Source organism: Ascaphus truei, chromosome 10 (assembly GCF_040206685.1).
Source record: "Ascaphus truei isolate aAscTru1 chromosome 10, aAscTru1.hap1, whole genome shotgun sequence".
Classification (NCBI taxonomy): Eukaryota; Metazoa; Chordata; class Amphibia; order Anura; family Ascaphidae; genus Ascaphus; species Ascaphus truei.
The window spans coordinates 1039770-1052443 of record NC_134492.1 but is presented as its reverse complement, the minus strand read 5'-3'; the positions used below and the strand labels follow the sequence as shown (position 1 = coordinate 1052443).

The following is a 12674-nucleotide window of genomic DNA, read 5'->3' as shown; positions in this document are numbered from 1 at the left end:
CCCCTGCTCTCCCCCCCCCTCCTCCTCCCCGCGAGGGCCCCCTGCTCTTCCCCACCCTCCTCTCCCCCGCAGGGCCCCCGGCTCTCCCCTCCTCCTCCTCCCCGCAGGGGGCCCCCCTGCTCTTCCCCAGCCCTCCGCCCCCCCCGCAGGCCCCTGCCTCTCCGTCCTCCCCGCAGGGCCCCCTGCTCTCTCCCCCCCTCCTCCTCCTCCCTCCCCGCAGGGCCCCCTGCTCTCCCCCCCGCCTCCGTCCTCCCCCGCAGGGGCCCCCTGCTCCCCCCCCCCCTCCTCCCCGCAGGGCCCCTGCTCTCCCCCCCCCTCCTCCCCGCAGGGCCCCTGCTCTCCCCCCCCCTCCGCCTCCCGTCCTTCCTCCCCGCAGGGCCCCTGCTCTCCCCCCCTCCTCCTCCTCCCCGCAGGGGCCCCCTCTGCTCTCCACCCCCTCCCTCCTCCCTGCGGGGCCCCCTGTTCTCCCCCCCCCTCCTCCTCCCTGCGGGGCCCCCTGTTCTCCCCCCCTTCCTCGCCTCCCCCCCAGCCCCTTCCTCCCCCCCCATCTCCCTTCCTCCCCCCCCATCTCCCTTCTCCCCCCCCATCTCCCTTCCTCCCCCCCAGCTCCCTTCCTCCCCCCATCTCCCTTCCTCCCCCCCCCCATATCTCCTTCCCCCCCCATATCTCCTTCCTCCCCCCCCCCATATCTCCCTTCCCCCCATAGTCTCCCTTCCTCCCCCCATATCTCCCTTCCCCCCCCATATCTCCCTTCCTCCCCCCCATATCTCCCTTCCCCCCCCATATCTCCCTTCCCTCCCCCCCATATCTCCCTTCCTCCCCCCCCATATCTCCCTTCCTCCCCCCCATATCTCCTTTCCTCCCCCCATATCTCCCTTCCTCCCCCCCATATCTCCTTCCCCCCCCCCATAATCTCCCTGCCCCCCCCCAAATCTCCCTGCCTCCCCCCCCCCATATCTCCCTTCCTCCCCCCCATATCTCCCGTCCTCCCCCCCCCAATCTCCCTTCCTCCCCCCCCCATAGCTCCCTTCCTCCCCCCCCAGATCTCCCTTCCTCCCCCCATATCTCCCTTCCTCCCCCCCCATATCTCCCTTCCTCCCCCCCATATCTCCCTTCCTCCCCCCCCCCATATCTCCCTTCCTCCCCCCCCCATATTCTCCCTTCCTCCCCCCCCCATATCTCCCTTCCCTCCCCCCCCCCCCATATCTCCCTATCCCTCCCCCCCCCCATATCCCTTCCTCCCCCCCCATATCTCCCTTCCTCCCCCCCCCATATCTCCCTTCCCTCCCCCCCCATATCTCCCTCTCCTCCCCCCCCCATATCTCCTTCCTCCCCCCCCCCATATCTCCCTTCCTCCCCCCCCCATATCTCCCTTCCTCCCCCCCCCCATATCTCCCTTCCTCCCCCCCCCCATATCTCCCTTCCTCCCCCCCCCATATCTCCCTTCCTCCCCCCCCCCATATCCCCTTCCTCCCCCCCCCATATCTCCCTTCCTCCCCCCCCCATATCTCCCTTCCTCCCCCCCCCCATATCTCCCTTCCTCCCCCCCCCATATCTCCCTTCCTCCCCCCCATATCTCCCTTCCTCCCCCCCCCATATCTCCCTTCCTCCCCCCCATATCTCCCTTCCTCCCCCCCCCCATATCTCCCTTCCTCCCCCCCCCATATCTCCTTCCTCCCCCCCCCCATATCTCCCTTCCTCCCCCCCCCCCCATATCTCCCTTCCTCCCCCCCCCCATATCTCCCTTCCTCCCCCCCCCATATCTCCCTTCCTCCCCCCCCCATATCTCCTTCCTCCCCCCCCCATATCTCCCTTCCTCCCCCCCCCATATCTCCCTTCCTCCCCCCCCATATCTCCTTCCTCCCCCCCCCCATATCTCCCTTCCTCCCCCCCCCCCATACTCCCTTCCTCCCCCCCCATATCTTCCTTCCCCCCCCCATATCTTCCTTCCCCCCCCCCTATCTTCCTTCCCCCCCCCTATCTTCCTTCCCCCCCCCCATATCTTCCTTCCCCCCCCCCCATATCTTCCTTCCCCCCCCCCATATCTTCCTTCCCCCCCCATATCTTCCTTCCCCCCCCATATCTCCCTCCCCCCCCATATCTCCCTTCCTCCCCCCCCATATCTCCCTTCCTCCCCCCCCCATATCTCCCTCCCCCCCCCCCCCATGTCTCCCTTCCTCCCCCCCATAACTCCCTTCCTCCCCCCTCCCCAAGTAGTCATGAACCATAATTATATCAGTGAATATGTCCTTCTCCTTCCTTTGCAGGGTTCGCAAGCTGAGGGGAGCTGCAATCTGTGCACTAGAGACCACAAGTGAAAGGATCGCACCATGTCCATGTCAAGCCGGCAACTGCATTCATCAATTGTGAACCCGCCGCCACCCAACTACATCAACCGCAAAAAGACTGGTCGTCTAACTAATCAACTCCAGTACCTGGAGAAGATGGTGTTAAAGGCTTTATGGCGGCACAATTTTTCTTGGCCGTTCAGCAGCCTGTAGATGCCGCGAAGCTAAATCTTCCTGTAAGTGTTCAATTATATTTATTTTATCTTCATAATTTAAAATATGAACAAAACCCCACGTTTTTATATTTGGGTCCCTGGAATCTGCTGCACAATATTCGAACTTCAGCAGAATGTGTCCCATCAGTTAAGATGCTCTGTTTGTGTAGCTGTGTGCATTTGAGATGGTAGTGTTTAGTTAATGATATTATTTACTATGCTTACTGGGGGCTGGTATAAACAGACAAAGTAAGGTACAGCAGGGCCCCGCTTATACGGTGGGTTCCAGGCCGCCGCTGTGAAGCGGAAATCGCCGCAATGCGGGGCCCTACTGTACTGTACAGGCATACCCCAGTTTAAGGACACTCACTTTAAGTACACTCACGATTAAGGACATATCGCCCAATAGGCAAACGGCAGCTCACGCATGCGCCTGTCATCACGTCCTGAACAGCAATACCGGCTCCCTACCTGCACCGAAGCTGTGCGCAAGCGGGGAGACTATAGAGCCTGTTACACATGTGTTATTTACATCAGTTATGCACGTATATAACGATTGCAGTACAGTACATGCATCAATAAGTGGGGAAAAGGTAGTGCTTCACTTTAAGTACATTTTCGCTTTACATACATGCTCTGGTCCCATTGCGTACGTTAATGCGGGTATGCCTGTATTGTATGTTTGAAAACAGATATGCAGAGCAGTAAGCCGCCTTTCGCTGACAAATGGCATCTGACAAGAAGTTGCGCACGCGCTAAAACTGTTGCTTAGTGACAGCCGGATACATTGCTGCTGAGCGCATCATGCTGAAAATCGCGGGGGGGAAAACGGAACAAGCGCGAGCCGAATGATTATGGGTATACATTGGGAAACGCTGTAAAGCCGGGCTCTGCTGTAATTGGAAAGCAAATACTGATGATAGGAGTACCAGAGAGACGTTTTCAGTTTGGAATTGAGGCTTGAGGAGTGAAATCTGTGTAGGACCTGAAAGAAAACCTACTGTAGGCTTTAAAATGTATAACTTTTTGTTTTTGGGCACCACATATACAGTTCAAATAATGATTACCTGCAATGTGGCAGCGTAATTAAAACGGCCTCCTGATATTTTCACTAAAGTGTGTTGGCTTTAGCACATCATAATTGCCATTAATTTAAATAGTGTTTTTGGGCGTGCTAAAGCATAGCACGCACTCTTTGGTAAATATATGGACCCCTTAGTTCAGTTTCTGATCTGAGTAACAGGGTGCCTTTCTCAGCCATAACTAGCAGAGGGATTTTTGAAGATACTTGCTGCTAGTCAGACAGTGGACACTGTTGATTTTGTCATTCCTTGTCTGCCGTTTGTGGGACTCTCGGTTTCTGTTAGCACAGTTGTAATAGTTTGTAGTAGGCTTAATTTGCTTTTATTTAAAGTTGCTGAATAATTTATAAGAAACTGCATTTTCAGATCTGGACAATAGCAGTTTAGAGACTTGATAGATTTTCTACTGTAAAATAATTTATTGCTACATTAATTTAAAACATCTGATACACTTCAATTGGTCATGCCATTTAGCTCAACTTTTAAATACTGTACAATTATTTTGTCCCTCAAAAGTGGTTATCCTCTCTATACACTACTTTGTGAAGTTTAATGGACTATCGTGAATGTTGACTTATGTAGGAATACAGAAATCAGGAACTGTGATAATGAAATATGAACCATATGTATTTGCATCTGAAATTATTTTAGATTCTTAATAATAATTTACCACAAAGTCCTAAGTGGTCTGTGTCCAGTCAGTTTGGAGCCAAACCGGGGGCATTTTCACACTGCACCTGTGTATCAAAACATTTTGCTCCAATTTTGGCCAGTCTTGCCCAGCTTGCAACTTGGCCAGTGTCCGTAGGAGACGTTACATGGTGCACAGATTGAGATGTATCACATTCTGTTTCTCTGCACCAGTCTTTTTATTTATTTTTTATTATTATTTGCCCCCCCCAAAAAATCCTCCTCCTGCTGAAGTGGCTTAAGTCTAAAATTCTGCATCAGGTACAAGAAAGTGTTCTTGCATATGCCACAACTCTGCACCAAAAGAGAGCAGTGCATCTAAAAACACTTTTCTCTATGTTAATTCATACACTCCAAAGCTCTTGGCATCTGAAATTCATGTTTGCAATGACAGATCTGTGGAAATTTGGATTACACAGTAAATTGGTTGCAATAAAGTTTTTAGAATGATTAATTTATCTTCGTGGACGGATTATGCAATGGACTGAAATAAATTCTGTTTGATACAAACCTTACACCAATTAGTCTGTATTCTCAAATGTGAGGAATTGACACACACGACTAACATTTAGTGGTCACTGTATGAAAGCTGCAGTAGTTATCTCCATGCCGGTTCATGCTATTTAAATTGCCAAAGAACACACTTAAAATTGTTTTTGTAATTGCGGTTTCATAATACAATATTTTCATATGCAAAACTTCTGCTCTACCACAAAAGATGTCACCCCTTTTGTATCTGGGCGGGTTTATCATCTGTTGCAGAGTAGCCACAGCCGGGTCGGTCATGAAACGCCCGTGTACAGCTATATATATATATATCTCTATCTCTATCTATCTAAATCACTTATGATGTATTTATGAACATTTAAGTTGCCCACAATGTTTGTTTGCTCATTTAAACCAAATCTGACAAGGTTGGTACTTAACAACCCCTTTTTAGGGCACGCACGGTTTAGATATCATTAGAAAAATCTCAATCCGTCAGATCTGATTTCATTTTTGAACTTTTTTTTATTATTGTACCTTTTTTTTATTTTATTTTTCCTCGTTCAATTTAATTGTTTCTTGTTTTTTTTTTGTTTTCCCTCTTACAATGTTGTATGGGTTGTTAAATGCAGGATTATTATCGCATCATAAAGAATCCGATGGATTTGAGTACAATAAGGAAGAGGTTGGAATACAATTATTACGCCAAAGCTTTCGATTGCATACAAGATTTCAATACCATGTTCACAAACTGTTATATCTATAATAAGGTAGGTATGCACACCCAGTGTGTTGTACATTGATGGAAAGGTCTTTGCATACTTTCTAGTAAAATTGAAGAGCAATTTATTTTGGAAATTCAAAATTTCACAATCACTGGACTCTTCGTGCTCTGTATAATCTGGTGATAGTACCTTTTTTTTTTTTTAAAAAAAATTATTTAAAACCGGTACTTGGGCACTATTACATTCTATAAACTTTAGGCCGTCTGCCTAAAACTCTTCTAACGTGCAGGTCACTTGTGCTGCCTCCTGTGCATATGTGCGGGGACTGCTGCTTCTACCACGAAGAATACATATTTTATACAGACAGAAATCGTGAGAGCCAGCAAGAAAATGAGAAACATACCAGACACCTCGTTCTTTTATATTGGGGGAGGTAGGACTGAGGGGCGTTGTATAAACATTTAAAGGAGCAATTCCTTTTACTTATGGGGTTTTTTTTTTTTTGTTTTTTTTTTAAATCCATGGTGGGAACTGGGGGTGGGGTTCTCCCTGAGAGGCACTACTATTTTTGCTCTGGGGACCCGCCAATTCCATAGATACCGGTGGCGTTAGCGGGTTGAAATCTCCCTCCGGGAAAACACAATAACTGACATTAGAAACTGCAACTCTACTGTTTGTGTCTTCCTATGTATTTTAATTATAAAAATGTTTACCAGGAAGTAATTGAGTTACCTCTTGTTTTAAAGTATGTCCTGGGCACAGAGTTATGACCAATACATGGTTACATTAAGTGAGCAGGGTTATACATTATATGCAAGCACAGTAAGGCTGAGCTCAGACAGGCTGCTACGCTACCATGCGTCTGCGCTACCATGCGTCTGCGCATCTCTGTTGGGCGATGTGTGCTCATCCCCAGCAGACAGAATAATTCGATTTGGATTCGGGACTTAAAAAAAAAAAACTTAGTGATTGGCTAGTGAAGTACACACAGACGCGGCTGCCGCTTGAAATCACAACTTCATTTGTCTTCAAGTGCAGCGGCGTCAACGCTGTACTTTGCTGCCACATGTCGTTTTCAGTTTGAAAACTCCCACCCACCAAAGCGAAAGAGTGGCGAACGTGCACGTCGCAGTCTGTCTGATTCCGCCTCAGAGATAATGCTATAGGCGTATCTAATCCTATTGCATTGGAAGGGGGGGACCCCGGAGATGGACGTAGCGTAGTTGCACTCTGGAGGACCACCCGTTCCAATACTGTAAGCCAATATATAGGTTAGTGACTTCGTCTTTAATCTTCACTTGTCACCATTTATGTGAAATGCTCTGCTGTGCTCATGGGGACATGCTTACCTCAAGGTCACGTGGCTCTTTGGGAGATGCATACCTCAAGGTCACGTGGCTCTTTGGGAGATGCATACCTCAAGGTCACGTGGCTCTTTGGGAGATGCATACTTCTAGTTCACGTGGCTCTTGAAGAGATACACATACATATTGGGTTTGAACAATTCGCTGCTATTTATTTCAGCCAGGCGATGATATTGTTTTAATGGCACAGGAATTGGAAAAAGTGTGTACGCAAAAGATTGCGGAAATGCCAAATGAAGAAATAGAATTGTCTGTCGTGGGAAACAGGGCAATTAAAAGCAAAGTAAGAATTCCACCTGGAACAGGTAAACTTTCTTATTTTGGTCTGTTTAACTCAGTTTTTTTTACTTCATATACTGCACTTTAATAAAGTGCTAAAAAGCCTCTTAAAGGATCAGTTTCTAACCCCCCCCCACCCCCCAACTAGGAAGCATGGGGTTTGCATAGATAAACCACCTTTAATTTCGGCTCCAGGGACTCGCCGGTTCCCAGGATACTTGCCGGTAAAGTGCTGCTGGATCATCCTCCCAGGAGAAATTAACTGGAAGCTGCAATGAATTAAAATGTTGGAAAACAGTGGTTTCCCAGCTATGGAGACCCGCTGCTCCCCACCCATGCTGGGGGGAAAAAGGGAGGGGGGGCGGCATTTAACTTGGAATACGCCTTTTTTTTTTTTTTTTTTTTAAATCGCCAAATCCTGGATATAAGGTTTTTCTTCTGTCGCACAAAGCTGGTTGCAAAGTGGTTTTGTTTTGTTTTTGTTTTTTTGTTTTTTAGATTACCTTGAAGTGCTTTTTAAAGGGACAGTCCCACATTTATAGTGCTTGGAATGAAAGCATGGCAAGGGTCATCAAATTTTTGTTCAAGAAACTTCTCAAGCAGCACTTAATTTAGACCTACTAGTTTCCTATCAACATTTTAGTATAGACCTTATGCAATTACTTTTTTTTCCCCTCTAAACATATATATTTACAAAACCAAAAATAGTTTAACAATGTTTTTCTGAAACAGCTGTGGTTGTGTCCCCCCCCCCTCTTTATATTTTAAAAACCATTACTCAGAGTCCCTAGAAGAGAGTGAGCAGACTTCCACTGTTATGAAAAGGATGGTACCCCCGAAAGCGCACACGAGTCCATTTCCGCGTCCAGTAATTGCGCTGTTACCACAACGGACGACCCTTGTTCCTTTGTCTCTTATCCAAGCAACAAATGTTGTGGCCTCAAATCCAGTAACAAAAGTAAGTTACTATGAATTACTTGTGGGAACCATTCCCCATAGAATAAAGTGCTTGAAAATAATTATTTGAAATAAATCCTAATAAAAAAATAAGAGCATCCAACAAAATATGAAGGCTGTCATTATTAGTGTTCTACCATTACAAATGTGTATTTAAATCAAAATGCTGTTTAAGTAGACTTAGAGGCATGTGTGTGTTGGCGAATTTTAGCCTGGTGGGCAAGCCCAACAAACGTGCCAAAAATCAGGTGGTCCACACACTATATACACGTGCACACCAAATGTGTAGCTGGTCTGTGCATCTGTGTATATTTTGTGTGGGCCTCCGGGTTGTTGGGCTAGTGTGCACCATATACACAGACGCATGCTCTATTGACGTACAATAAACACGCACAGCATATACAGTACATACAGTATGTACACAGATCAGAAAGCATACACCCAGAATGAAAAAAACACCATATGTCCCAATCGCACACATCAGACGTAATGGGCACCACACATACATACAATGCATGCATAGTATGAATGTGCACAACCTATATGCACCATATACTGTACATACAGATTTAACGCTTCATTCGATCAGTTGGTGGGATAACATGTTGGTCCTGCTGCAACATACCAGCAGGAGTAATGTGTGTTACATTTGTATACATGCAGATTTTTGCGTGTGTGTGTGTGTGTGTTTACATAGTAGATGAGGTTGAAAAAAGACATACGTCCATAAAGTTCAAATTATGCTAAATTTAGATGACAGATAACTATTCTATATCCGTACTTGCAGTATATTGATCTAGAGGAGGGCAAACTTAAAACCCTCAGTGAAATATCATCTAATATCTCATAAAGGGGGGGAAAAAATCCTGCCTGACTCCAAATATTGGCAATCAGATTTACTCCCTGGATCAACATTTTCCCCATGTTTACTTATTTGTTATATCCCTGTATACCTTTCCTTTCTAACAAGATGTCCAAGCCTTTGTTTTTTTTTTAACCTATTGCATCTGCCATCAGTCTCCATGGGTAATGAATTCCACATTGTAACTGCCCTTACTGTACAGAACCTTTCCTTTGTTGCTGGTGAAATATAATTTCCTCCAGCCTTAAGGGAGGCCCCGAGTCCTTTATCTGCCCGTGGGATGAATAGTTCTTTTTGAAAGCTCCTTGTATTGTTCCAACTATATTTGTATATAGTTGTCTCTCCTCTTAGACGCTTCTTTTCTAACCCTAATTTAGCTAGCTTCTCCTAATAAAATAGATTATCAATCCCCTTTATTAATTTGGTGGCTCTTCTTTGCATTTATGTGGTTTTTTTTTTTCCCCCTAGTTCCATTAATGTTTTTTTGTTTTTCTTTCTTTCTAAGGAGCGGTGCCCAAAATTGTACTCTATATTCAAGGTGTGGTCTTATGCTTTATAAAGGGGAATAATTATGTTTACTTCCCTTCCATCCATTGCCCGTTTAATGCAAGATAAGATCTTGTTTGCCTTTGCAGCTACTGTATGTCTTTGGGCACTATTGCTAAGCCTGCTGTCTACAAGCACTCCTAAATCCTTCTCCATCAAGGATTCCCCTAATTTATCCCATTTAAAGCTGCAGTTCAGTCAATATCCTGCATGTGTGTTTTTTTTAATAAATCAGTTCTGTAGTAAGAAAAAATACTTTTAGCATTTTCTGTTTTTAAAAAAACAACTTTGAAAGACCAATTTTCTTGTATTCTATTTTAACAGCCATTTGCTAAGGCACTTACCCTTCTTGTCCTGTCACAAGCTCTGGCACACCCCTTTGTCAGCCCTGCCCTCCCTCTAGCACTTGTCAATGCAGCAGTGCTCATGAATATTCATGAGCTTCCACTGCCAGTCAAGCAGATTATAAACAAATCCCAGCTTTTAATATGTCACCAAATTTCGACCTATCAATACATGGAGAACGACTTGACCTGCAGCTATACAGTTCTTTAGCTAATTAGAGTTTGCACACATAAAACTATTGAAGTAAAAAAATAAATGTAAAAAAAAAAAAAAAAAAAGACTGAACTGCAGCTTTAAGTAAGTCGCCTGTTTATTCTTGCTTCCCAAATGCATAACCTTACATTTATCTGTATTAAACCTCATCTGCCATTTTCCTGACCAAATTTCCAGTCTATCCAAGTCCTTCTGAAGAGAAATTACATCCTGCTCTGATTTTACTACCTTACACAATTTAGTGTCATCAGCAAAGATGGAGACTTTGCTCTCTCTGCCAACCTCAAGGTCATTAACAAGTAAGAAATCTGGGATCTCAGTACCAAACCTTGAGTTACTCCACTCACAACTTTAGACCAACCTGAAAAAGTTCCATTTACTGCAACTCTGTCTATCCTTCAACCAGTTTTTTCAATCCAGGTACAAATATTTTTACGGAGTCCAATTTACTTTATTTTGTATACTAACCTCTTCAGTGCAACTGTATTAAAGCCTTTGCAAAATGTAAGTAGACCACATTCATACATACCGCTTCAAAGAAACTAATAAGGTTAGTTTGGCACGACCTATCCCTTCATAAATCCGTGCTGACTATTACTAATGTTGTTTTCCATTAAGTATTTCTGAATATTATCCCGTATTAAACCATCAAGGAGCTTCCCCACTATTGATGTTAGACTTGCAGGTCTATATTTAAAAGGGGAGCTAGATCACAACTGGGGAATTACAGGCACCACATCTGCTTTATGCCAATTTTGTGGTACTTAGCCTGTGGAAATGGTGTCCTTGAATATTAAATATAATGGTTTGGCTATTTACTGAACTTCACTCCTAGAGAACTCTTGGATGTATGCCATGGGGGCCAGGTGCCTTATTTACTTTAATATTATCAAGCCGCCTATGAACTTCTTCCTCAGTTAACCCAAGGGAGTGCAAACTTTTGAAGTTGTCATGTGATGTCTCGTGACCTACAGCGTCATTTGAACGTAACATGGCCCCGCGGCGTCATTTGATGCCGTGTTGCCATGGCGACGTGTCACACCGCTGCTGAATCCCGGTAAATGAAGTGTTGCAGGGGCATCACGCGACCCCCCCCCGGCATGTAATTAAATGCCTTGGGGAAAAGCGCGTGGCCTCTACAAACTCCCGCCCCCAGTTTGCGCACCCCTGAGGTAACCAATTGTTCATTAATATGAAGGTTGTGACTTCCTCCTGCAGCACTACACTTGAAATTTTTGATTCTTCCCTGGTAAACACAGAGGCAAATAATTTGTTTAATACTTCTGCTTTTTCCTTATCTCCAATAATCTGCCTGCCCATCTCACACCGAAAGGGTCCTATATTTTATTTTCCAATTGTTTGTTAAGGTACTTAAAGAACTTTTTAGGGTTGACCTTACTTTCTATTGCAATCCTTTTTTCATTATCCATTTTTGCTAATTTTATTGCCCTTTTGCAACTTTTGTTACACTCCTTAATACTTATATGATGCCTCCGTCCCTTCTGACGTCAAATATTTAAACGCCTGCCTCTTTTCCATTTTCTCCCCTACCTGTTTATTTAGCCACATTGGTTTAGACTTGTTTCTTTTATATTACCCAAGGGTATACACTGATAAATTTGCTTTTCAAACAATGGTTTAAAGACTGCCCATTTAGGCTGCGTCCCCGCTAGCACTGAGTGGGCGGCGGTTACTTACATATATAGCTATATGCAAGTCCCTGCTCACACTGTGCGCGCGGGGGCACACACGCGCACCCGCGCTCGGTGCTTAAGTAAACAAAAAACCTATACTTTCCCATACGCTCAACTATCCGCAATGCCCCCTCCCGCGAGCGCATACAAGCAGGACACCCGGCGCTCTCCAGCAATTTATTCCTCATAGATTAGTCCTCAATATATTCGTTATTATTTTTTTAAATTACGGTATTTTTTTAAACCAAGTAAATATGGTTCTTGATTTATTTCAAATGAGACCATGTTATGATCACGGTTACCCAAATGTTCCAGGACTTGAATATTTGTTATTACTTCTACATTGTTTCATATTACCAAATCCAGTATTGCCCCTCTCTTGGTTGGTTCCTCAATAATTTGGGTCCTGTAACTGTCTTTACGCACCCCAAAAACCTGTCTTCCTTTTATTGTAATGCTAATCTCATTGCCTCAGTCTGTCTGGATAATTAATATCGCCCATAAGGAAAATGTGACCTAGTTTTGATTCTTTCATTTGCAAAAGTGTTTTGGCTTCTTAAATCTCACAGATATTTAGTAGTTTTATAGCATATCCCTACAAACATTTTCATTGTACTTTTACCTCCACTGCTTTTTTCTATCCACAAGGTCGCTATATTTTCATCATTTCCTTCATCAAAATGTTCCCTTTTTAAAATAGGTTTTGGTTCCGGATTAGCTCCTCCTATTTGCTAGATTCTTCCAAAAAAAGGAATAAACCTCTAAATTTTGCATGTTTCAGTAATGCCTATGATATCATACTGCTCCTTTTTGTAGCTATTTATTCAAGCGCCCCCATCTTACCTGTCGGGCTTCTTGCATTAGCAAGCATGTATTTAAGTTTTTTTTCAGTCTATACTATTATCTTACAAGAGACAAATGTCCAATG

General features: G+C 44.8%; 1 protein-coding gene across 1 annotated transcript in view; it reads left to right on the top strand.

The window, feature by feature from the left end:
• The first annotated feature begins 2272 nt into the window (after window positions 1–2272).
• Window positions 2273–12674, top strand: part of BRDT (bromodomain testis associated) — a 78357-nt gene continuing 67955 nt past the window's right edge. Inside the window, 5 exon segments of the mRNA XM_075615547.1 lie at window positions 2273–2487; window positions 2490–2524; window positions 5394–5531; window positions 7011–7155; window positions 7912–8087. Of these exon segments, the coding sequence (XP_075471662.1) occupies window positions 2331–2487; window positions 2490–2524; window positions 5394–5531; window positions 7011–7155; window positions 7912–8087 (651 nt within the window). The 5' untranslated portion in view covers window positions 2273–2330.